We start from the raw sequence: 25423 nt of genomic DNA on the forward strand, positions 1-25423 counted from the left end.
ATGGGCAGCACTTGGGATGTGCCATGTAGGCTTAAAAAAAAAAAAAATCCTCAAAGTACGTGCCCAGAATCAGAAATTCTATGTTTTCCCTCAGAACTGGGGATACCAGGTGTTTTCTCCTTCCGTAGATAATTAATGAAATCCTGTTGTTCACTGCAGGAATTGGAGTGTCTGGTAGAGCTGTGTGGTTTTGATCTGTGTGTCCATGGGGAGGAGGAGCAGGGATGCTGCTGCCCGTGCCATGGGATTGAATTCCTTGTGTCCTCACCCCTGCAGGCATCCAGGACATCAGGCCTGGCCCGTTCCTGGTGTCACCTCCCCTGCAGGTCCGGGCTGGGGGACTGAGCCAGGACAGCCCCTGTCCCTGAGCAGCATCTCCACGGACCCTCTGGAGGAGCCCTGGAGGGGTTTTGGAGGGAAGAGTTTCATGCCAGGGTTGTGTCAGACCCCCTGGAGATGTTCTCCAGGCCTTCCTGAGCCTCATGTTTCTAGTTCAGAGCTGGTTTGGGCAAAGCTTCGGGAAAACTTGTCAGGTTGTCTCCTCAGTGGTAAAAGACCCCCTAAATCAGAGGGTGACCCGATAAGAAATGCAAACCAGGCAGTGCAGGTACCCCCTGAGTTTCTCTTCCCAGCTGAGAAGGGGCTGTTGGGGGCTTTCCCTGGGGCTTCCCACTGGGTTGTGTCTCCAAGGATATCAGCAGCACGTGTTCCCTGCCTTCATCCAGGAGCAGTTTCCCAGTGACCCACCTGGAGAGCTGCCAGGAGCCTTTCACTCAACGTAATCACCCCCTGCTTTAATTATTACCTGCCTTCCCACCTCATTTCTGCAAGGATCATGCAAATGGATACAGGGCAGGGGAGCAAATCCAGAGGCTGAGGATAATCCCTGGCCCTTTCCACCTCCATCCCGGGCTCATCCTGGAGGGAAGAGCTTTGCTGCAGACAGGTGGCTTTGCTGCAGCAGGTGAACGTGGCTCTCTCTGGGGTCATTTTTCCAAAAGAATCAGCTATTTAATAATTTGGGGGGTTCATCCCATGCCACACCAGGTTGATGCAGTCCCCACTGGGATCAGCTCTGAGTCACCACTGTTATAGATAGATCAGCACGTGGGAAGTAGAGGGGGGGGGAATTTTGGGAGTTTTCCTTGTGATGCACAAAATAAATGGCATTAGAGTTTATGTAATGCAGGGAGCTGCTTTTAGCTCGCCACAGATACTTCTGCAAAGCAAGCCCAAGGTTATATGGTATATTTAATTTATATTTATTTTATTATTTATGGTATATTTAAAACTGGAGATGTTTTATTTTGATGGGGTTTTTTGAATTTTATTTTAATGTTTGGAAACAGCAAAACATGTTTTATTACCCAGGTGGTTGAGTGGGATTCTCTGCAGTAAAAACCAGGCAGTGACTTCATCCTCTCTTAGAAACTTATGCAGAATATATTATTATTTTTTTCTTTTTAAAGGAAATATCTGGGGGTTTTTTTGAAAGCTTTCCTGCTGTAGGGCAGAGGGCACTGGGGAGGAGGGTCTGGGGGTTCTCTCCATCCATGTCCCAGCTGCACAGGGACTCCAGGGACTCTCCATGCATCCGCCCACGGCTGCTCCAGCCTGTTTGTGCTGGTGGGAAGCTGGGAGAGCTGGAAAAGCTGGGGCAGAGCGATGATCCTACAAAGGCCTTTTTTTTTCTAGAGGCACATCTGGTGTGGGGAATCAAATCCGAGCTGCTCTGCGAGCAAGTGTGTCTGGATTTCACAGTCATGTGCGTCCCTGCAGCTGGGACTGGGAGCAGGATAAAGCCCTATTTGCCTAAGGAAGGCAGGGGAAGGCCTGGAATTCCTGCTAGTGGCTGGTGCCTGCCCGGGTGAGAGTGCCCAGTGCACGGGGTGAGCCCAACCTGTCGCTCTCTGGGTGTTTTCGTGCCCCTTGGATGGGCTGTGTCCAGCCAAAATTAGGAACTGAACATGAGACTTGCTGAGTCCTCATCCCCAACCACAGCCAGGGCCAGAACAGCCCCAAGCTCTTGTGAATGGGGCTGGGGGGGTTCGTGCTGAGGTTAGAAAAGACCTCCAAGATCATCAGTTCCAAACTTTGAATACCTCCAAGCCCATTAAACCATATTGTGAAGTATCCTCTCGTTTTTTTAGCACTTCCAGGGATGGTGACTCCACCACCTCCCTGGGAACCTGTTCCAGTGCTTCACCACTCCCTCAGGGAAGAAATTTTTCCTGATATCCAACCTGAACCTCCCCAGGCTCAACTTAGGGCCGTTTCCCCTTGTCCCGTGGATTTCCCTGGATCCCAAAGCGGGTCGGGGGTGCGGTGGGGGCCCGGCCCAGGGGGATGCCCCGGCAGAGCTGCCGTTCCCTCGCTGCGGGCTGGAGAAGGTATAAATAGCCGGGAATGTAGGGCAGAGCCTCTGCCGGCAAATCCCGCGCGGGATCGCTGTGGCAGAAGGCAGCGGGAAGGTGCCTGTTCGCCCTTATCTGAGGTGTCTTAGGGCAGCTGGTGCCTCGCAGCCGCGATCCATCACCCGCGGGGCCGCTCCCGCACCCGGGGGCTCGGGGGGGGCCGGACCCGCGGCTGCCGCAGCATCGCCCGGGGGTGTTTGGAGGGTTGTTTCGGGAGTGTTTCCCATAGCGCAGTGTCCGCGGCGGGTGTTTGGGGTATTTTTCCCCCCTTTCCCCGCGGAGGATCGCGGCTGCCCCGGCCCTGCCCGGCCCCCCCGCGCTGCGTGTGCGGGCGGAGGCGGGACCGGCCGCGGCCCCCCCGCGCTCCCCGGGGCCGCTGCGCAGGCGGAGCAGCGCGGCCGCATCCATCTTACCGGCTGGCCCGGGCTGCAGCCTCCTCCCCAGCCTCCTCCTCCCCAGCCTCCTCCTCCTCCTCCCCCGCCGGGGCTGCGGGCGCTGCCGGCGGGGCGGCAGCGGCGGATGATGCACCGAGATGGTTCACCAGGAAAACTGCTCCTACCAGGTAAGGGACGAGCGCGGCCTGACCCCCCCCCGGCCCCGAGCAGCCCCCCCAGCCCGGGGCCAGCCCCGTTCCAGCCGGGGGGGCTCGGGGGCTGCGGCAGCGCGGGCGGCCGGGCCGGGCTGGCACCGTGGGCTCCGGCCCCGCCGCTCCCCGGGGGGAGTCGGAGCGGCCGCGGGGCTTTTGTGCTCGCCATGTGATGCTCGGGGGCGCAGCGGGGCCGGGGATGCGCTGCCGACATCCCGCTACCTGCCCGCGCCCCGCTGCCTGCATCCGCTCCCTGCCTGCACCCGCTCCCTGCCTGCACCCGCTCCCTGCCTGCACCCCGCTCCCTGCCTGCACCCCACTCCTTGCCTGCATCCCGCTGCCTGCATCCCGCTCCCTGCTTGCATCCCACTGCCTGTATCCCGCTCTCTGCCTGTATCCCTTCCTGCCTGGATGGAGCCGCTCCCTGCGGGTTGGCGCTCCCGGAGCTGCCGCAGGAGAGTGATGTCAGGTTTAGAGCGGAATATCATTTCCTGCGCTTCCCAGACTGATCCAGGCGGGAGAGCTGCCCCGCGGGATGGGTATTCCCGGGCTGCAGCCCGGTCGCGGTTCGTGGTTTCTGCTAAATAATCTCTGTAAGAGCTGGTGTTGTTCTGGGGATGAGAATTGCTCCGTCTGAGCGTCCACCGCGGCCGCCCCCATCCTTTGGGGGTCCCTGGGGTGGTGGGGGCGGCAGCAGAGACCCCGTGTTTGGGGAACATCAGGATTATTTCCGTGGAGCGAGTGAGAGTTGGGGTGGGCTGTTGTTGTGGCTTCGTTTCCCTCTGAAGAGAGGGTGGGTCCTGGTGAGTGCACCTGCCCAAGAAAGGGCACCTTTAGGGTCTGGATGGCACGTTTAGGGGTGGCATCTGGGTGGCTCGATGACACAGGTGGATTATTAAAGGCACAAACATCTGTCCCTCTGCCACGGCGATGCTGAGCAATGCGTTTTCCTACGTGCACCGAGTGTGTTGTGCAAAACACCCATTCCCAGGAATTCACGGAGCTGGACCCTCAGCAAACAGGGCCTTGCCCAGCACAGCATCTCATCCTCGTTTTCCCACCCCCACCTCATTTAATTCCAACTTCAGTCTGTGTTTCACAACAAAATATCTCACACTGCAAAATACATCAGAAAGGGAAAATACACAGAACATTTGTACGTGCAGACAGAAGAGCTGAAAGGATTTTTCACTGAATATTTTCAGCCTAGCAAATGCTTGTGGAAGTGAATTTCCATTTTTAACTGCTTTGGGGGGGGGAAATAAAAAAAATCCTGGGTTGTGAGGGTTTTTTCCAGCCTCCCTTTTAGGGGAGCTGATTTCCCTGCAGCTCCGAGCCTGTTGCTCTCGATAAATGGTGCCATTGTTTGGGAGCAGCGGATGTTTTCCCAGCACACTCGGGTTAAAGGTTGGGCATTGTTTCCCGGGTGGAAGCTGGGCCGTGGTGGTGGGCGAGGGCTGATGATGGTGATGATGATGATGGTGCTGGTGATGGTGATGATGCTGAGCTGCAGCACAGGCCTGGCCGGGATCCCTGCGTGCTCATGCACCGGCTCTCTCTGCAGTGCTGCTGCTTCCCTCTGCTTTCGTGCCCTGCTTGTTTATGGGTTGCTTCCTCCCCTCCAAACCAGTAAATATGAGAGTGAAACCAGCCAGAAAACACACAAATCCGAGGAAAAAAAAAATAAAAAAAATCCATGTCTTCGAATGCAATCTGTTCCAAACCCTTCCTCCAGCGCTGCAGAGATTAGGAGCAACCCCAGCCCCCTCCCAAAGCCATTATCCCAAAGGCAGGGTTCTAATCCTTTTGTGGCCAGCAATCCCGGGTTTGGGATCAGACTGGAAGCCAGCAATGATGGGATTTTGGTGGCTGCCCCGGGGGGGGGGGGGGGGGGACAGTGGCAGTGTGTGTGATCTGCTCCCCTCCTTGCTTTGAAGCTGCTAAATAAACAAAAAATTAATCAAAGAGAGCAACGAGGCAGCGCATGGGAAAACTTGGAAACGTGTTTGTTTTGAAGGAATTCGGCAGAAAAACTCTGGTGACACCAGATCACAGCTGGGACACGGGATGTGTGGCAGGGAGGGTGCAGGGGATGAGGCAGGTGCTGAGGAAGAGGACGGTGTTTGTGTTGTGTGCCCCAAAATCCCTCAATGCCACTGTAAAGGAGCTGCCACTGCTGCTCTGGGAAGCACAGGTGGTCCCTCCTGGGGTTTTGGCTGTAGCTGAGGCAGGTGGGTTGCTTAAATTTAGGCCAGATCCTCTGTTCTTTGGAGATCCCAGCATCCTTTCCTGCAGTCACACAGGCTGCTGCTCTCCGTGCCATGGATTTCTCTCTGAGCTGTGTCTCTTTTCTTATTTATACCCATTTATTTCCCCATGTCAAGCATTTTGTTTAGGGCTCTGTAATTTCTCCTGCAGCTTGCCCAGAAAACCATCAGCTCGTGCAGGTTGAGGGATGTTTTGTGAGGTCCAGAATGAAAGTCCAGCCTGCAAATCCAGGCTGTAGCACGGAACTCAAGGTTTTATTTGGCTGCATGTCTCAGCTGGGCTTTGCTGGCCCACAGCCTTAGCCAGGGCTTCAGTTTGCTTTGTAAATGTGTATTTTCAGCTCTGCCTGATGGATCCATCCCTGCATGGAGCAGAACTGGGCTCTGCAGGCTCTTTATCCGTGTTCCTTCACCGCTGTTTTACAAGTGGGTGATGATGTGTCTAAATCATCTCCTTGGGCTGATTTCTGAATTTCTCCTTTAAAAGCAGAGAATCCCCCCCAGCATCCAGTGCCTGTGCCTGAGGCAGGAGGCTCCAAAGAGGCAGTTGCCTGTGGGAACAGGGTTTGGCTCCGTGCTCTGGCAGCAGTCAGGGGCTGAGGTATCTGCTGGCGGCTCAGTCGCTCGGGAGATGTTTCCAGGCTTCACACGTGCGAAGAAAATTAAAAAGAAAAAAAAGATCTGAGGAGAAAAAAAATGAGATTTTATTGGTTTAGAAATCGTTTCTGAGGTGGGTCAGGGGGTGTGATGTGTCCTTCTCAGGCTCCATGGGTTTTCCTGGGATGTGCTTTGTGTGCAGGCATCAGGATTGTCTCTGTTTGGGTGGTTTTCTGGAGAGGGGTCTGTTGGAAGGATCTGTGTCAGGGAGGTGCTGGTGTTCCCATGGATAGGAGGTGCTGGTGGTGTTGCAGGTCAGGCTGGGTGCCCCAGGGATGGACCAGGCAAGGCTGGATGACACCCAGAACTCCCAGGGTCCCACAAAGCACCGAACCATGGAAATGAATCCATAAAATTCACAATCTTAAAATATGAAGGACTCAGGGAAAGGGAGAGGGAGAGGGAGAGGGAAAGGAAAGGAAAGGAAAGGAAAGGAAAGGAAAGGAAAGGAAAGGAAAGGAAAGGAAAGGAAAGGAAAGGAAAGGAAAGGAAAGGAAAGGAAAGGAAAGGAAAGGAAAGGAAAGGAAAAAGGGAAGGGGAAAGGGAAGGGGAAAGGGAAAGAAAAGGAAAGAGGAAGAAAAGACAAGAGGAAGAAAAGAAAAAAGAAAAGAGAAAAGAGAAAAGAAAAGAAGAAAAGAAGAATGAGGTGTTTTATTAGGTTTCTTTTGTTTGATCTCTGTAGGGTTTTGTAGGCTGTAGAAATACCAGGCTGTCATCATGTTTTTCATTAGAGTGCAAATTCTGAGGGCAGAACATAACCCCAAGAGGCAGGCCTTGGAGAAAAACCTCAAAGGCCATGAAAACCCAGTGTGGAGCACTGGGAAAGCTGCTGGCCTGGCCCCTTGCCCGTGGCTGCCCATGGAGGGATGTAGAGCCTGGTACAGCTGAGGAACCTCCGTGCCACTGACCCTGCATCCCAAAGCAGGGACAATGAAACAAAGCCTTTGTTACAGAGATGTGAGGCTGGAGGCCTTGGTGAGCCAGAGATCCAAGAAAAAAAAAAAGCTCTGCAATGTGGGTGGAAAGCACTTGGAGTGTGTTAAAGCTCAGGGAAGCAGCATCAGAGGGAGGGTTGGGTCCTGCTCATCCCTCAGTTTGCAGGGACTTGTGCTTGGCACTGTGCTGGAAGGATGCTGTGCTGGGAATGGGGCTGTGCAGAGGAGCTTTATTCCAACCTTTACATTAAAATAAATGTTTTGTGAGATAGAATCATAGGATCCCAGGATGGTTTGGGTTGGGAGGGACCTTAAAGCTCATCCAGTGCCACCCACTGCCATGGGCAGAGACACCTTCCACTAGCCCAGGTTGCTCCAAACCCCATCCAACCTTGGACACTTCCAGGGCTGGGGCAGCCACAGCTTCTCTGGGCAACCTGTGCCAGGGCCTCACCACCCTCCCAGGGGGGAATTTCTTCCCAATATCCCATCTAACCCTACTCTCAGTTTAAAACCATTCCCGCCTTGTCCTGTCTCTCCATGCTCTTGTAAACAGTCTTTCTCCAATAGTTCTGGCAACTTGTGATTTCCATGAGCCTGGAATCCACCTCCATACCCTGGCCCAGGTGCCCCAGTTTTCCAGGGAATGGGCTCAGAGGGCTTCCACTGATATATCCTGGGAATTTAGGGGTTTTCTCTCCTGACTCGGTATCCAGCCGTGTTTGGGAGCTGATCCCAAACAGGAGTGGGGGTGATTCCTCCCCCAGTGGAGTTCACCCCAGCATGGAGGGGCTTTTATTGACTCCAGCAACATCACAAATGCACAGCAGAGTTAAATTTAGCTGCTTTCTTGTCCATAAGCAACCGAGGCGTGTTTAAAGCACATAAAAGTTGATGTGTCCTATTTCCTGGCCTCGCTTAAGGAGTGTTGCCGTCCCCATCCCGAGTGTTCCCCGTGGCTCTGGCTCCATGTGCTTCCCTCCCAGGGACACCTCAGCTGACCTGCTCCAGATCTGCCTGTTCTGAGCTTTCCCTTCGTGCTGTAAAAAAAAAAAGCAGGCTCTCTCTCCCCCTCCAGCATCGCTGGAGGAGCTGCCCTGGTGGCTGTGCCCATGGAGACCACTTTCCTTCTGGTGGGATCTGTGTGTGAGGAGCCTGTGGACAGTGATGCCAACATGGAGCTACCAGAGTGTAGCTCCCATCCTGCTTTTTTTGGGGTTGTTTCAAGCAGACACAGTGGCCACAGGGACAGTGGTGGGGGTTGGCCCACGGTGCAGTAGGTGAGGAAGGGGCTGTACAGCAGATCCCTGAGCTGAAACAACCCCAGAATTCATTTCTTTCATGGTTTTGATATCCAGATTTAAATTGGCTGGGTCTCTGCTAGTGGGGAGATGCCCATCCCAAAGGGGCAGGTTTGGGTCTGGTCCTGGCACCGAGGAGGGCACCAAATGTGCCTCAGCAGTGATTACAGGGGCTCCAAGCTGTGCTTCTTAACCAGGTTGGGTTTTCTGCCATTGCTTGGAATGAGGCAGCTGCTGGAAGCAGGATTTTCACTGGAGATTGAGACCAGCTCTGTGGGATCAGCTCAGATCAGCAAAGCTGGCCCTGGAGCATGCCAGGGCAGGGCAGAGCAGGGCTGGCCTGAAACCTTGAATGGGGGATAAAATATCCTAAAAACTAGGGGGGGAAAGGGCTGAGTACATTTTTGGTTGTGCCACTTCCTACCCTTAGGGGTGGCTTTGATGTCCCTTTGCAAAGGGGTGGCTCGTTGGGTACCGGGGGCACAGCAGGACCAGGCTCAGCATCTCAGCCAGCTGGGAAGGAGACACTGGAACATCCCCCTCCGATGGGTGAGGGGAGGATGATGCAGGGACTGGTCACAAATGCAGGCTCAGCCCCCAGCCTGGTGCTCCTGGCCACCACATCCTTCCCCCTGGGCTATGACATTCTTTATTGTTTCTGATTTATTGTGTCAGGATTCATCCCCACGGCCTGGAGAGGAAGTTAATTTAGCAACAGCAGGAAAAGGACACAATGACTCAGTGGTGGAGGGGAACTAAAAATAATGAAATATCCAGAGGACCACTTTGTTTCATTTGGGAATTACAGTTACAAAGCACAGGGAGAAGGCTGGGATTAAACATTTATTATTGCTGTTTTTTCCTGAAAATGCCGAGTAGACTAATGCTGGGATGCATAATTTGTGTGTTGTCAGAGCTGGTAATTTAACTGGAATATGCATTTTGGGTGACATGATGTCAGCATGACTTGGATGTATCATTAGACACGTAAACACTGTAGGGCAATTGAAATTATTAAGTTGTTGTGCCGTTGGGTCGCACCAGAAATGAGGACTTTTGTTGCTGGTGGGTCACGTTTTAGGGATCACTGGGAAACCGTGGGATGAATCCCACCTTTTAAGGATTCCCTGTAGGAATGTCTACCCCGAGCTCTGCCTCCAGCTGCCCATCTGCAGCTGATCCAGGTGGTGGGATCTCAGCAAGGAGAGCAGGATTTGTGCACCTGGAGGTCAGTGGTTGTGTTGGGAAGGCCGGATCTCCAGGTAGGACTGCTGGAGACAGGAGCTGGAGCTGGAAGCAGTGCAGGTCTGAGGGCTGCGAGCCCAGACCCCCCCAGGACCCAGGGCTGGAGTGGTTGGGGGTCCCCAGGCCCTGCACACCCACAGGACGGGGGTAAGGCTGGGTCACTCCTCGAGTTCTGTTGCTTCATTCCCAGAAATTAAGGATTTTTTGCACCTGACAAAGCTGATTTAGCCAAGAAACAGCTCCTTGCTGGTGGGTCCTGTGTAGAGTGAAAATTCCATCCTGTGGTTGCCTGAGCAGCCCTGCGAGGGCTTGGGACCACCAGCCTTATATCCCGGGTTCCTGGGGATTTACTGGGATAACTTCCACGGTGAAAAGCCCGGGAGAAAAAGCCCCTTCCTCCTGGCCAGGGCTGCGCTGCCAGGCTTGGATTTTGACATCAGACACCGGGTTTTTTCCTGCCCTTGTGTAGCCGGGGAAGGCTCGGGGCTATTTTTATCCGGCGCTGGCAGTGGCTGGAGGAGGACGCGGCTTCCCTGGCCCCGACAGCCTTCGCCTCCCTCTCCTCAGCTGCCTGGGGCTCCGTGACTTTATTTGGGAAAAGCAAGGTGCTCTGGAACAGCCGGGAAGGGAGAGGTGCTGGAGAGGCGCTGGAGAGGCATCCCGGGCAGGGGCCGGGGGGCTGCGGCAGGTCCCGGCTCTGGAGCGAGCGCCTCGTCCCGCGGTGCCCGGGGAAGAGCCGAGGGAGGACTGAGATGCCCCGTTGTTGCCACGTGAGGAGCCGGGAGCGAAGGAGATGAGTCGGGAGGGAGGTGATGGAATGGGTGACGTCATCAGGAAAGCAGCTGCACCGGCCGGGGAGGGGAGTTATAAAAAGGTAAGGGACAAAAAGGAGCCTTTGTCTGCCCACGGGAGCCCTCTTGGCAGGAGGGCACCCATGGAATGCTGCCCTACACCCTCCCAGGGCTGTAGGATTCTGCCCTACACCCTCCCAGGGCTATAGGATTCTGCCCTACACCCTCCCAGGGCTGTAGGATTCTGCCCTACACCCTCCCAGGGCTATAGGATTCTGCCCAACACCCTCCCAGGGCTATAGGATTCTGCCCAACACCCTCCCAGGGCTATAGGATTCTGCCCTACACCCTCCCAGGGCCATGGGATTCAGGGGCTGGGGCAGGGAAGTACTCCAAGGTGTTTAATGCCCTGGCACAGGGCAGCAGACCCTCCTCCCTCTGCCTTTCCGTATCTTTATGATGAAGAAAATGTCAGGAGATGTTTCCATCTCTTACCTCGAGACCCTCGGGATTTTAAGGCACTTTGCCACGTGGCTTGAGTTTGAGTTGGGTTTGCATTTACCAGTAAATCCCCTGTGAAGGGAAAGGAGATAAAAACACATGTCGTGGGGTTGTAATTTCTGTTTGTAAATCCAGTAACAGCCCTTGTGCTTCGCAGAGATAAAATAAGGCACTGCCTATGGCTCTGGAACTTTAAATATAGTCATCATCCAAGGCTGGTAATGACAGAGCCTGGCAAAAATAGCCCTGGTGGCCTGGCTGGGTGTCCCAGTGCTCCTGGACAGGGCCTGGCACGGGCTGTGCACCCTGTTTGGTGCTGGGGGTGGGTGGGAAGGGATTCTCCCCCTCAGCTCCACTTCCATGAGAGCCTCCAGCTCTGGGGTCTCCAGCACAAGAAGGACATGGAGCTGCTGGAGAGAGTCCAGAGGTGGCTACAGAGATGCTCCAAGGGCTGGAGCCCCTCTGCTCTGGAGCCAGGCTGGGAGAGCTGGGGGGGTTCACCTGGAGAAGAGAAGGCTCCAGGGAGAGCTGAGAGCCCCTTGCAGGGCTAAAGGGGCTCCAGGAGGCTGGAGAGGGACTGGGGACAAGGGATGGAGGGACAGGACACAGGGAATGGCTTCCCACTGCCAGAGAATGGGATACTGGGAAGGAATTCCTGGCTGGGAGGGTGGGGAGGCCCTGGCACAGGTTGCCCAGAGAAGCTGTGGCTGCCCCATCCCTGGGAGTGTCCAAGGCCAGGTTGGAGCAAGCTGGGCTAGTGGAAGGTGTCCCTGTCCATGGCAGGGGTGGACTGGATGGGCTTTAAGGTTCTTTCCAACTCAACCCATGCAAGGATTCCATGATATGTTGGATAAATTCGGGCAGTAACCCAAAGCTGGTGGGTTCTTGGTGTCACAGCACATTGGGGACGGGTTGGCTGCTGGCAGGAGGTGGAGCTGGTGGTTGTGTATAATCTGCAAACACCAAGGAGGTGATGGAAATAGGTGGATAAACAGCTGTAACTGCAGCAGGTGACAGGGCTGGGGCTGCTGGAGCCTCTGTGGGAACAGCCAAAGCTCTCCCTGTCCTGGGATGCTGCAGAAAACCTTCCACAGCCACAGACCTGACGCTGTGTTTTCATTCCTGGGCTTAAACAAAGGTGGCCACTGACCTTCCCAAGGGGAAGGTCAAGGCTAAGAAGGAAAACATCCGCCCCAGATTGTTTTGCCTTAAAAATAAAATGCAGCTTTTTGTTTCAAGTCATTGTGTGAACTGAATTGTCAACCCCCTCTTGCAGAAATACGTGTTTGTTTTCTGACTGAGTGCCGAAATACGCATTTAAATAACACTGGGTTATGTTTTCCTTCTTATTACCTTTGAAATTGGAGTATTTGATCCGTTATTTTTATATACCAAGTAAGTATATTTGATAGGCATTAAAAACCAGACCATTTCCCTTCTCAGTTTATAGTTTTCCATACCCAGCTCTGGATATCAATGCAGCTGTCAGGTAATTTATCCAAAGCCCAAAGTCCAGTTCCCTCAGGTATATTCTATTTCTCAGTAACTGCTCCCTATTTTATAATAACAAATAGGACTCTTGGTTTCTTTAGGGTCATTAGCCTGTGTCTGCCTTATAAAATGGGATATTCCCAGCTCAGTCCTGGGAGCAGAGTTATTTAGAATCCTCAGTAATGACCTGGTGGGGAAAACAAATTGCACATTGATTAAATGTACAGATGTCAGACTGGGAGCAGCTGGGCCTGGTGGGAGATGGAGCAAAATGAAAAAAAAAAAAAAGATCTGGAGGCACAGCCCCATCTGGGAGGAGGAAATATGTGTGACTCTGCCCGTGGTTCTGTGTGTTTTGGTGCAAAAAGAGCAGTTTTTGGTGCACACAGAGTAGGTGGGGATGGTGCTGGGGAGGGAGCAGTCCCAGCTGGTGTGGAGGCTGGGCAGGAGGAGGTGGAGATGTGCTGTGGGCCTTGGATTTCTGTTGGAACACAAGGAAAATCAGACAGAGACGGGAAGATGCAGGAGAGGATCTTGTGAGCTGGAAAAAGGGAGGCTGAGTATCCAGGACTCGATGAAATATTGATGCCCTGAGACAGCCACGGGCATCCTGGGATGGGCACCAACCTCCTCTCTCTGCTTTCAGTCCATTAAAACAATATTTTCCCTCATTTTTCCTTAATTTTCTCCCTGTGCTGCCTCCCCCAGCAGGGCTGGCCATTTTTAATTCTGAGTCTGATTGAGGCATCGATTATTGAAACCTGAAAAAACCAAGTGCAGAAATACAGCTGAGTGCTCTGGGTGGGGCTTCAGAAACCTGGAGCTGAACCAAAACCTCGAGACCTCTCGATGTCACGGGGTTTATTTTTATTATTTGAAGTATTTTAAATAAAAGGAGTTGGCTTATAAACCAAGTATGTGTTTTGGTAAGGGATTGACATGTATAATGGGCAGTGTAATAATGTATGTAATCAGCTCTGGAGTTGGAATTAAACTGTTAGTTATTTTAAGTTAATAATTTGCATCTTTTTGCACTTCCTTGTATCAAAAAGGTGCTGCTTTATTTTTCCTTAGGTGAAATCTGGGAAGCACAGTTACATTAATTAACACAGTGGAAGCAGCCCAGACTTGCCTGCTATATTTTCTTTTGTTTTGTATTAAGTGTTATTTTAAAATGAAATGTTTGAAGGCTCCAAAATGTTCCTGCTATCAATAACTTGCTGCCTTGTTGTCAACGTTGGCACATAATCCATCAGTGGCAGACACCAGGAGAGACTGAGGCTGATTTTAAATCTAGAACTGTGGTTTGCCTTTATTGCACATTGATTACACAGTTGTCCCCGTAATTATTGATCAGTGATTGATTTCAAATCCCTTTGTTGATTATTAAAAAACCTATATACATATATATATATATATATAAATACATTTTTAAAATGTATTTTGTAAATACATTTAGTGGATAATTTGATGACAGTGGTTAAAAATACATCTCTAAACACATTGCAGAAGGAGGTGGGTTTGGAGGCCGCTCAGGGAAGTGGAAGATGCTGGATGTGCAGGTGTGTGGATATAGGTGCAGATGTTGGTGTATAGATCAGGGATGTATGGATACATCTCCATCAGCATGTCCCATGGCAGGAGGGCTGGAACTGGATGATCTTTAAGGTCCCTTCCAACCCAAATCCTTTGGGGCCAGAGGGATGCAGATGGGCTGTGGTGGGAACGCTCGGGAAACACCGGGCATCGCCAGCGTGCTGGTGGGGCTGGGGGGACAACCCTCCCTCCTGTGCCCTCCCTGAACAGCAACTTCATCCTTCCTTGTCTCCCCTCCCTCCCAGGCCCAGAAGAATGAGCGGGAGTCCATCAGGCAGAAGTTGGCCCTGGGCAGTTTCTTCGATGATGGCCCAGGACTCTACACCAGCTGCAGCAAGAGCGGCAAGCCCAGCCTGTCGTCCCGGTAAGGCACAGACCCTGCAGCCCAAAACCTCCCTGGAGCCTGGAAAAGGGGAGATACCTCCAGTGGGACACCCCAAAACCTTCCCTCAGTTTTTGCTTTCAACCATACCCCTGGATTTTCCTTGGTTTCGAGCAACATCTTGGGCCCCAAAGGCGGTCGTGTGTTATGTAAGCAGTTGTGAACAATATGCTAAAATACTGATTTAAAACTGTACAGAAAGATGTTTGGATGCTCAGGGGGTAAAGCAAATAAGATCAAGTTACCTGAGTTAGGTTTCCTTCAGATTTTTTTATAATTTGGAACATGTTGCCCAGAGAAGCTGTGGCTGCCCCTGGATCCCTGGAAGTGTCCAAGGCCAGGTTGGACGGGGCTTGGAGCCACCTGGGCTGGTGGGAGGTGTCCCTGCCCATGGCAGGGGGTGGCACTGGGTGATTTTTAAGGTCCTTTCAACACCAATGATTCTGTGTTTCTATGGCCCCGTTGTTCCACCAGTCCTGGATTCAGTTCACCTGGGCCTGCCCAGGGAGGTTTGGAGTGCCCAGCCCTGGAGGTGCCCAAGGAAAGCCTGACTGTGGCACTCAGTGCTCTGGGCTGGGGGACAAGGTGGGGATGGGGCACAGGTTGGACTTGATGGTCTTGGAGCTCTTTTCCAACCTAAATGATTCTGGGATTCTGTGATTCATGCACAGAAAGTGACAGAGAATGGGAAAAATCAGCTTTAACGTGCCTTCCTGCCTCTCCTTCACACCCACAAGCTCCACACAAGCTCTGCTTCCAGACCTGGCTCCATCCCTGGAGCTGCCACCATATTCTGATTTTTGAAATGTCTACATCCAATCTGCTCCAGAAAGGCTTGTTTGTGCTCAGCTGCTGGGGTGTAACCAGGGAAGCATCAAACACTCCCGTGTTGGGAGTGAAGCTCTACCTGTTGCCATGGTGTGGGAGGAGAAAGGAGCCCGGGAGAGGCAGCGAGCCAGGAGGAATGTTGCTGGAATATTGCTGTGCCAGCAGAGAGGTGCAGTTGTGAAATTAAATTGAACTGGGAGTCATTTGAAAGGGAAAACAGTGTTGCTGTGTAGTTACAGCTGAACCAGGAGCCGCTGTCGTGTAATTAGAGCGTGGGGCTAATTAACACAGCCAGGAGGGTCTGGCAGCTGTGCCACCACAGATCACCAGCTGTACCTGAAGGCTTTGGGGGTGACATGAATATTTATGGTTCAGGCAGAGCATTAGGATTGTCTGATCCAGGACCTACAGGAACCTCTGCAGGACCGTTGCTCCCATATTTACAGAAATATAGAATAAAATGATAGAAATTATATCTATAGATGTAATTTTATATATAATTATATATATTATTTTATATGTATATATAATTTTATATATGTAAATTTTTATATTATTTGTATTTATATTTATGTATCTATAAATTATTATTATAGAAAAAATTCCACATATAGAATTATAGAGTAAAATCCCAGGATGGTTTGGCTTGGAAGGGACTTTAAAGCTCATCTCATTCCAATCCCCTGCCATGGGCAGGGACACCTTCCATAGCCCAGGTTGCTCCAAGCCTTGTCCAGCCTGGCCTTGGACACTCCCAGGGATCCAGGGGCAGCCACAGCTTCTCTGGGCAACCTTTTCCAAATCCAAAATGAAAACCTGAAGGAAACCTAATTCAGAAAACTGAATAATAGTAAACCATTTCAATCATTAACAAAGTATTTTACAATACATATTATTATACATGTTATTAATGTCTCTATATATTTACCTTTTTTTTAGATGTTTCGTCTTTATTTATAAATAATTCATAAATTTTAGATATTAATGTTTTCAGTATATTTTATCTGTACTTTATATATTTTATTTAATGTAGTGAGACAGTCAGTGAGTGCTGAGGGAGTTTTTGATGGCAGAAGCTGTGCAGTGCCCGGGCAGTTCTGCACTCCATCAGCAGATGGTGGTAGAAACCCTGTTGCTGAGTTTCCAGGAGCTTCTGCACCTTGCCCAGAGGCCTGTCCTGGCTCCAGGGGCCCCTGGTTGTCACCTGTCCCTTCCCTCCCCCAGATTACAAAGTGGGATGAACCTGCAGATCTGCTTTGTGAACGACAGCGGCAGCGACAAGGACAGCGATGCCGACGACAGCAAGACAGAGACCAGCCTGGACACGCCGTTGTCACCCATGGTAGGTCTGGGATCCCGTCCTGGAGCATCCCTGGGGGAGCTGAGAAAGAGCTGATCCTCTTCAAACAGCAACACCAAACCCCAGAGCAGCCTTTTCAGCCATCAGTAAAGCGTGAGATGCTGAGGGGCAGATAAAGAGCTGCTGTGGAGCAGATGCCTTCGTGTGAAGGTTCCTCCTTCCTCCCTTTCTTTTTGGCTCTGTAATTGAGCTGAGGCGTTATCAGCTCCCAGCAGCTTTTCCCCCCTTTTTTTTCCCTTGGTGAAGATGACACTGCAGCCCCAGATGTTTCCCTCCCTGTGTCCTTTCAACCCCAATTGATCTGGTGGCTTCTCCTCCCGTTTAAAGTTGTATTAACAGTCAACGAGCCCTGTCTGGGAATCGCTCTGATTTCGAGAGATAATCTTGGGGATTAAGATAAAAGAAAAAAAATCCGTGCTTTTCACAGTTTCTGTAGAAATGATGCCACTTTTAAGCCCACAAAAGAAGTTAAGCCAAGAGCAAATGTCTTTGCTGTGGCACGGTCGGGGTGACAGGGCTGTCACAGCTCCATGTGCTTCCCTAGAGCAAGCAGAGCTCGTCCTACTCCGACAGAGACACGACAGAGGAGGAGTCAGAGTCCCTGGACGACATGGACTTCCTCACCAGGCAAAAGAAACTCCAAGCTGAAGCCAAGATGGCCTTGGCTATGGCAAAGCCCATGGCCAAAATGCAGGTGGAGGTGGAAAAGCAGAACAGGAAGAAATCGCCGGTAGCGGATCTTGTGAGTGGGAGCTGTGGGATGGGATGGGATGGGATTGGGTGGGATGGGATGGGATGGGATGGGATGGGGTGGGAGAGGACACCAGGCCTTTGGACATCCACACCACTGGTGGGCATGGGGAGGATGGTGGAGGTAGGGGCTGGCCTCAGGAGTGGAAGGGTCAACGTGGGTTGTCTTGTTGGGGTGTTACGGGACAGCAAACTCTTATTTTCCACATATTTCAGTGGAATTTATTGCTCACTATTACCATAAAATACACAGGATTAATAACTGAAATTGTTTATGACCTGGAGCCTTGGGTGCAGTGTTGGGTAGAAGGTGCAGCTCACTCTGTGGTGGAGTCGTTGGTGCCTGTTGTGAGAGGGGGATGGAAACGGCCTGAATGGTTCAGTTGGAAGAAAAGTATAAAAATATTGACAATTGCCTTCCAGCTGCCACATATGCCTCATATAAGTGAATGCCTGATGAAGAGAAGTTTGAAACCCACTGATCTAAGAGACATGACTATCGGGCAGCTACAAGTGATAGTCAATGATCTGCACTCACAGATAGAAAGTAAGTGAGAAGTCCTTCATTATTCTTTGGAATATCCTGTTTAATCAAGAAAATTCTCCAGGATATACAGAGAAATGTTGATAACTGTATGAGAACATAAGTATACATATATTTTTTTATATATATTTATTCTTACATATATGTGAATAATAATATATATAAATATATATTAATATATATTTTTATTTATTTATATTTATATATAGTATATTATATATTTTATATTTATTTATTCATATTTATTCTAATATATTATATATTTTTATGTTTGTTTATATATATTTATATTTATTCTCATATATTATATCATCATCTATTATATATATGTGAATAATAATATATATAATAATTAATATGTATTATATTATGTAATAATATATATTATATAATAATATATAATATATATTTATTTTTATATATTTATATTTATTCTAATATTATATATGTGCATTATAATATATATGATAATATAATAATATTTCTTATATAATATAATAATGAATATAATGTAATAATATATAAAATATATATGATATATCTTATATAAATATATATAAATATAGAAATAAATAAATATAATAAATTATAAAATAAATAAATATCTATAATATTTAAATATATATAAATATAGAAATAAATAAATATAATAAATAATAAAATGAATATCTATAAATATATAAATATCTTTTATATATTATTATATTTGTTCTTATATATTATTATATATGTGAATAATATATATAAATATATATGAATATATATAAGAATAAATATTTATAAGAATACATATATACACATATTTATTCTTAAATATTCTTGTATATATTTATATATTATTATTTTATATATATATTCTTTTATTTTTTTTAATATATATTTATTGATTTATATTTATTTTTTAATATATATTTGTTGATTTATATTTATTTATTCTTCCTGGAAAGGGCTGTCCAGCCTTGACACAGCTGCCCAGGGCAGTGGTGGAGTCCCCATCCCTGGAGGGCTTTAAAAGCTGTGCAGATGTGGGGAATGTTGATGTCCAGGTCCCAAACTGGGGTTTCCCAGGAAATCACAATCTCCCCTCTTTTCTCTCCTTGCTCCAGGCTTGAACGAGGAGCTGGTGCAGCTGCTACTGATCCGGGACGAGCTGCACACGGAGCAGGATGCCATGCTGGTGGACATCGAGGATCTCACCAGGTCAGGGAGGCTCCTCGGGGTGTTTGGGGGCACTGCCTGTCCCCATCCCCATGTTTTTGGGGGCACTGCCTGTCCCATCCCCACATTGTTTGGGGTCACTGCCTGTCCCATCCCCGTGTTATTTAGGGACACTGCCTGTCCCCTTTGCCACGTTTGGGGACACAGGTGTCGGGCTTCCCTGTGAGAGAGGAGGAAAAAAATCCCAGCTGAGCCAAAACCACTGCAGGTTTTGGAGAAACCCCAAAGGGGCTTTCCTTGCCGTGTGCCCCCCTTCCGATCCCCGGGCACAGACTGCACATCCCTCCGGGAAAACACAGCTCTCTGTTCACCACCCGAGCCTTGTGGATTCCCCTTGGAACACAACCCTGGGTGGGTTTGGCTTTCCATCTTCCCTTGGAGCAGGGAATAATGGCCCCTTTCCCTCCCCAGGCACGCTGAGAGCCAGCAGAAGCACATGGCAGAGAAGATGCCGGCCAAGTGAAGCCGGGAACGCCGGGAGCAGAGCTGGAGAGAGCCCTCATCCTGCTGCTGTCCGTGTCCCAGGAATCCAGTGTTAGTCCATGACCATGTCTGAAGCTTTATGTCGGTGATTGGCCTCTGCTTCTTAATTTATTTTAATTTTTTTACTCGTACCACTAAATATCAGGCATTTTAATAATATTATTACAAAAAAAAACCCTGTACAGTACTTATAACATTATAAAACCATGGGCGAGAAGAGAGGGTAGTTTAACTTTATTTTTGTTTGTTTAGAGATTTTTTTTTTGGTTGAATGATATTTTTTTCCCATTGACTACTTTTTTATTCTTCACTGTAGTTTTAAAATAAAGAAACTGTACTTGACGGTGCTATACAAGTCAAAAAAAAAAAAAATACATGCCTGCCTCGTAGTGAAGTTGTAGCTTTCAGTAATCTGTATATTTTAATCAGTTCTCAACATTTTGTGAATGTTGACTACCTGACATTCATTTTTAGATGTGCTATTAACACTCGGTCGGGTTCAGAGAGTTGAAAGTTTTATGTATAAAGCTGTAAAATAAAAAGGAAAAAACTTGTTTCATATGACACGTCTTTTTGGTGCCGACTGGTTGATTTTGGTGGGGTGAATGTGCAATTCCTGAGCTGTCATCACCATTTATTTTTTTTTGCTGATCACGTGAGAAGAGAGGATTTTTGTCGAGTTATTTATTTGGAGGTTCAGAATTATGTGTGACGGGGACTTGAGAGACTCTTCTGCAGCACCACCCAGCCCTCATGTTGTGATGGTTGTTGGCATCAGCAGGAACACACCTTAGATGGCTTTTTTTTTATGTTTTATTGTCTGGGCTAAAGATTTAAATGACCTGCCAATGTCAGAAATGAACAAAATAATCTACATGCAAAATCCAAGCAGCACATTAAATGTATTAAGTATGGAATTTCCCCCTCTGCCTTTGGGCTGAGCTCCCATTCAGAGCCGAGTTGTCCAGGATGGGGGACACTGGGACACCAATAAATCTGTCTCCATCCTTCTTTTCTTTGATTTAAAGCCCAGCCACCCCCTTCCTAAGCCACAGCAGACGTGTGTGTTGCTCCCCCCAGCTTTTTACCTTTTAATTCTCATTTCCTCGGGGGCAAATCCATCTCAGCCAAGGCTCTGCCTGATGACTTATTCAGGCTGTTTTCACAAAGCCTGAGCTGCATTAAAATTTCATCCCCTGCCAAGGATGGATTTTATTAAATGACTTTTTTTCCCCCCTTTCTTTTTCTTTTTTTTTTTTTTTTTTTTTTGCAGGAAAGGCAGGCTTGGGAAGGTTTGGTGGAGCTGGGTCAGGGGGTTGGTGTAATTTAAGGTTGTTTTTCCTTTCCTGGGGGGTTTCCAGTGCCAGTCCTTGTCCCACAGCCCCCATGGGGCCCATGTCCCATTTTCCTGCTGGGCAGGGAAATATGTTGGGGTGATTAGGCTGGGGGCCCTCACCTGCAGCCCAAAATTATGCCAACCCCTATTTTCCTTATTTTTAAATCTATGCAGAAAAAAAATACATACATTGGGGGTGTTGGTTTCCCTGTAGCTCTGGGTGGCTCAGTGCTTTTCCCTGCACATGGGGAGACCTGCTGGATTTATGTATTTTGACTCTAAACCACCATTTTTGCAGTGTCTGAACCCAAAACCATCCCCCCGGGATGTGGTGCCTCCATCAGAAGTGGCTCTTTGGGGGTCGAGGAGGAGGTTCCTGCTGCTGGTTTTAAAGCTTAAAAAAAAAAAACAACAAACCCAAATACAAAAAAGTGGCTCTCAGCTTTAAGAGAAAAAGTAGATAAAAAAGCAAAAAAGCCCCAGGGAATTCCACAGCCAGCCCTGGCATCATCCCTGGCATTGTCCAGCATCCCAGGCAGGCAGGAGTTGAATTCCCTTGCTAAGTACCTTTAATTTGCTGGAGAGAACTTGTTATTCCAGTCACCCACCACTGGTTTTCCCCCTTCTGTTCTTGGGGGGTTGAGCTGGGAATGCTGTGGGATTGATGAATTAAAGGATATTTTTAAAACAGAAGGTTCTGATGTGGTTTCTGAGCTCTTGTCATGGGCAAGATGTATTTTGTCACTTATTTTTGAGTGGCCCCACTTTGTGTCTCCTCTGTCCTGGGTGGGTTTTTTTGTTCCTTTCCCTCCTTGTCCTCACCAAACAAACCATCTCCCACAGCTGCCAAGCTGAGAACTGTTTTCCTTCTACAGGCTCGCAGTGGGCAACAGGAAAAATACCTCCTGAGCCAGGGACTCACCAAAAATACCTGATGCAGGCAGGAAAAACACCTCCCAGCCCTTCATCCGTGTGGGGATGGAGGTACCCCCAACCTCCCCACATTATCCATGCACCAGCTGTACTAATTCTGTATATCCACAGGGAAGAGCTGTTCTTCACAGCGTGGGATTTTTGGGAGCCCTGTCCTTGAGGAGGATTTTGGGGGGTTGTCCTGCCTCAATTTTTTATTTTTTTTTTTAATTTTTTTGATGCTTTTCTCCCACAAATGGGGCATTTACAGGGCTCCACTCGTGACTCCTGGTGTCAGCACTGCAACCCCGGAGCTGAATTCCCCCACGGAGGCTCCGAGGGCTCTCAGGAAAAAGGTCACTCGGGGTGAGCTCAGCAGGGCCAGTAATAAGCAGCTTCTGTTCTGACAGTGGCCACTGCTCAACCCCAGGAGCAGGATTTGGCATCCAGCCACTGGTGTTGTCTGTGTCCCTTTGCCCACAATTTTTTTGGGGGAAAAAAAAAATGTTCGTTTGGACAAAATGTTCAAATGATTGGAAAGTCAAGGAAAGTTCAGGGTTGGATGGGCTGGGGCAGGAAAATGTCACCTGCAGGGATCATGGAATCACAAATAGGTTTGGGTTGGAGGGACCTGAAAGCTCATCCCTGACATGGGCAGGGACACCTTCCACTAGCCCAGATTGCTCCAAGCCCTGTCCAACCTGGCCTTGGACACTTCCAGGGATCCAGGGGCAGCCACAGCTTCTCTGGGAAACCTGTGCCAGGGCCTCCCCACCCTCCCAGCCAGGAATTCCTTCCCAATATCCCATCTAACCTTGTCCTCTGGCAGTGGGAAGCCGTTGCCCCTTGTCCAATCCCTCCATCCCCTATCCCAGGTCCCTCTCCAGCTCTCCTGGAGCCCCTTTAGGCTCTGGAAGGGACATTTTGGGACAGGCACAGAGTTTTGTGCAGTTTGGAAACAATTTTGGAGCTTGTGGGTTTTCAGTTCTTACCCCATTGATTTTTTCGTGCTCCCTGAGCTGGGCAGGACAGGACCTGCTCCTTGGTGTGTCCTGTCCCAGTCACACTCCCCTTCCTCAGTCAATCCTGGTCATCCAGGGGAAATTCTGCTTGCTTTTCCTTACCTGCCTCCAGCTGGTCTCATCCCATAACATTTCTTCATGCTTTTGAGTCTGTCTGTTGGTCCTAAATTCACCTGTACTGGAAAAGCACGAAATGCTGCAGTAATATTAAAAAAAAAAAAAAAAAATCATTCTCATGAGATGAGAGAACATCCTGCTGACATTAATTACATCAGCCCTTGGGAACAGGGATGAGCTTTATGAGGCAGCTGCTTCCTCTCAGGGAAGCCTTGTGGTTTGGGTTCCCCTTTTTTGGTTTTCTCCGTTTTTGTGCCTCCCCCAGCCCAGCAGCTCCCGGTGCCGTGCTGAGCTCATCTCCCTGGGCACTGCCAGGGACTGGGAGCCTGGGAAACCAGAAGCTGTGCCTGCCCCTGGATCCCTGGAAGTGTCCAAGGCCAGGTTGGATGGGGCCTGGAGCACCCTGGGCTAGTGGAAGGTGTCCCTGCCCATGGCAGGGGGTGGAACGAAACGATCTTCAGGTCCCTTTTGACCCAAACCATTCCACGTTTCCATGAATCCATGAAAACCAGTGTTTTACTTTTCTTATTTCATCCTTCAAAGGAGAAGCATTAATGAACTTATGAGAATTAAGTCCTGTGCAGGTTCAGATGGGAAGTTTTAGGACGTGGGAACCCAAACTCCTGCGTGTGCCTCCTGTTCCCAGCCCACCTGAGGATGCTCCTGTTGCTTTTCACCACAGCCAGGGAAGGTGATCAGCCTGAAAGAGATGGGGTTTTTTACCTCTTTAAAGCAAACCCATGCTTGCCAGCCCCGAGGGAGGCTCAGCTTTGCCAAGGGCATCCCCAAGGAAAAGCCGGGGGGAGGTTGTTCCGGTCGGCCCTCGTTTCCCCACAGCAGCCCACGCCTGTTCCCACCGAGTTTCTCTTCCCTCTTATTGTAAAACAAAGTGAAACCCATGTGTGAGGGATCCTCCATCCTCCATCTGCTGCTCCAGGGGTGAGCAGGGACACCCTGCACAGGGCAGAGCCATTGGCAGCAGGGACTCGGGGTGCTTTGCCAGCAGGGACCAAATCTGGTGCTAAAGCAGCTTTTCCTGATTAGATTTGGGATTAGACCTTCCCTCTTCCCTTATATCAACCAGCAGCTCCTTCTTGGTGGGAAAATATTATTTTTTTTAAGTCTCTGAGCCTTGGGGGGGGAAAAAAGAGGATTGATGTGAAATAATTTATCCCAGTTCTTGGAGGTGCCAAAGGTTCTGAGCCACCCCAGCCTCTCCTAGTCCCTGGCTTTTAGGATTTGAGGCCAAACTGGGATTCTGGCTCTATTGCCAATGGAAAAGTTACCATGAAGGACTGAGAGCAGAGCCTGGCCACCACACTGATCATTGTCACCTCCTATGAGCAGCACATCTGGGGAAGGACATTCCCTTCCCTCCAAATGAAAAGTGAAATAGCAGGGCTGGGTGAAAAACAGGAATTGCAGGGTTTCCCTGGATCTCCAGAGCTGACAGAACCCTTTCCAGGCAGCCAGCTCAGCACTCCTCTACTGCCTGGAAAGGGCTGTGGGAGGAGGAATTTTCCCAGGTGTTGTCCCCATCCCACTGTGGACATAGGGCTGACACCCCCAGGCAGGCACTGGTTGGGAAAAATCCCATCAGGCACTCAGGGAATTTTGCTGGAATACCCGGCACCCCTGGCTAAGGGGACTGACCCCCAAAGCAAGGATAAGAGCTGGGAAGGGGCTCTGCAGCTCCAAAAGCACACAGAGATCTATTTTTTGGGAGTGGGGAAGGGATCTCCATCACTGTGTCAGACCACTCACCCTGCTTCCCACTGCTTGGCACATGATGTCTGGGAAGAGAAGGGACACCAGCCCACGTGCCCATCCGAGGGTCAAGACCCTGCAGCAGATATTTGGGGTTGGAAGAGGCTGTGCAGTCATCTGTGGGTCGCAGCTCAGCTCAGCCCACTTGGGAAAGGTTTGGGTGCCCTGCAAAGCCCGGCAGCTGGACGTCACCACGAGCACAAAACGCCTGGACACAGAAAAAACAGAGTTTCTCCTTCCCCAGGCTCCATTTGCTTCATGCAGTGAACCCCCAGCTCCAGCGTGGGAAAACCAGACTGCCCTGGTGGCAGCTCCCAGAGCCCAACTCACGTGCTTTGAGGTGAACCCCCTCTGAACTTCCGGTGCTCTGCATAAAGCCCTATAATCTCTTTTTTTTTCGTAAGTGAAACTCCGAGGGCAGGAGGGTTCTCCCCCAGGGCTGTGCTGAGCAAGTTTCTTTACAGGCAGCAGCTTCCTCTTGCAGCAGAGGAAGCTCTGGTTGGCACCAGAGCTGGTTTCTGCACCCCCTGTGCCAACAGGCACCAACCACAGCAGCACCACAGCACCTGGGTCACCCCTGGGTGCCACCACGCTCCTGGAATCACCATGGAACCATGGGATGGGGTGGGTTGGAAGGGACCTTAGAGGTTATCTAGTCTCAAACCCCTGCCATGGGCAGGGACACCTTCCACTAGCCCAGGTTGCTCCAACCTGGCCTTGGACACTTCCAGGGATGAGGCAGCCACAGGAATCCATTGTTCAGTGACTCAAAAAATCATGTTTCATCAAAGAAACACAAAAACTCCCCACTGATTAGGCTGCTGGTCACCCAAAATCAACTTTTCTTTTTTCTCCAGGTGCAAAACCAGTGCCAAGTGAAAGGGCAAATGCAAAAGCAGCGAGGAGAGAGCAAAACTCCA

At 49.8% G+C, this 25423-nt stretch overlaps 1 protein-coding gene across 4 annotated transcripts in view; it reads left to right on the forward strand.

Moving 5' to 3' along the window:
* The window catches only part of SCHIP1 (schwannomin interacting protein 1), a 132486-nt gene extending 112573 nt beyond the window's left edge, over positions 1 to 19913 (forward strand). For 2 of the 4 annotated variants that reach the window (XM_051781868.1, XM_051781871.1), the window contains 6 exons: positions 14030 to 14148; positions 16219 to 16336; positions 16899 to 17096; positions 17528 to 17651; positions 18755 to 18848; positions 19278 to 19913. In XM_051781868.1, coding sequence (XP_051637828.1) covers positions 14030 to 14148; positions 16219 to 16336; positions 16899 to 17096; positions 17528 to 17651; positions 18755 to 18848; positions 19278 to 19329 — 705 coding nt within the window. In that variant the 3' untranslated portion in view covers positions 19330 to 19913. Of the gene's footprint in view, positions 1 to 2832; positions 2977 to 9909; positions 10280 to 14029; positions 14149 to 16218; positions 16337 to 16898; positions 17097 to 17527; positions 17652 to 18754; positions 18849 to 19277 lie in introns of those variants that run through there. The other 2 variants (XM_051781872.1, XM_051781870.1) reach the window with 2 other exon arrangements.
* The last annotated feature ends 5510 nt before the right edge of the window (positions 19914 to 25423 follow it).

The sequence above is a fragment of the Manacus candei genome, unplaced genomic scaffold (genome assembly GCF_025592945.1).
Source record: "Manacus candei isolate 608988 ecotype Guabito, Panama unplaced genomic scaffold, ASM2559294v1 h1tg000015l, whole genome shotgun sequence".
NCBI classification, from domain to species: domain Eukaryota; kingdom Metazoa; phylum Chordata; class Aves; order Passeriformes; family Pipridae; genus Manacus; species Manacus candei.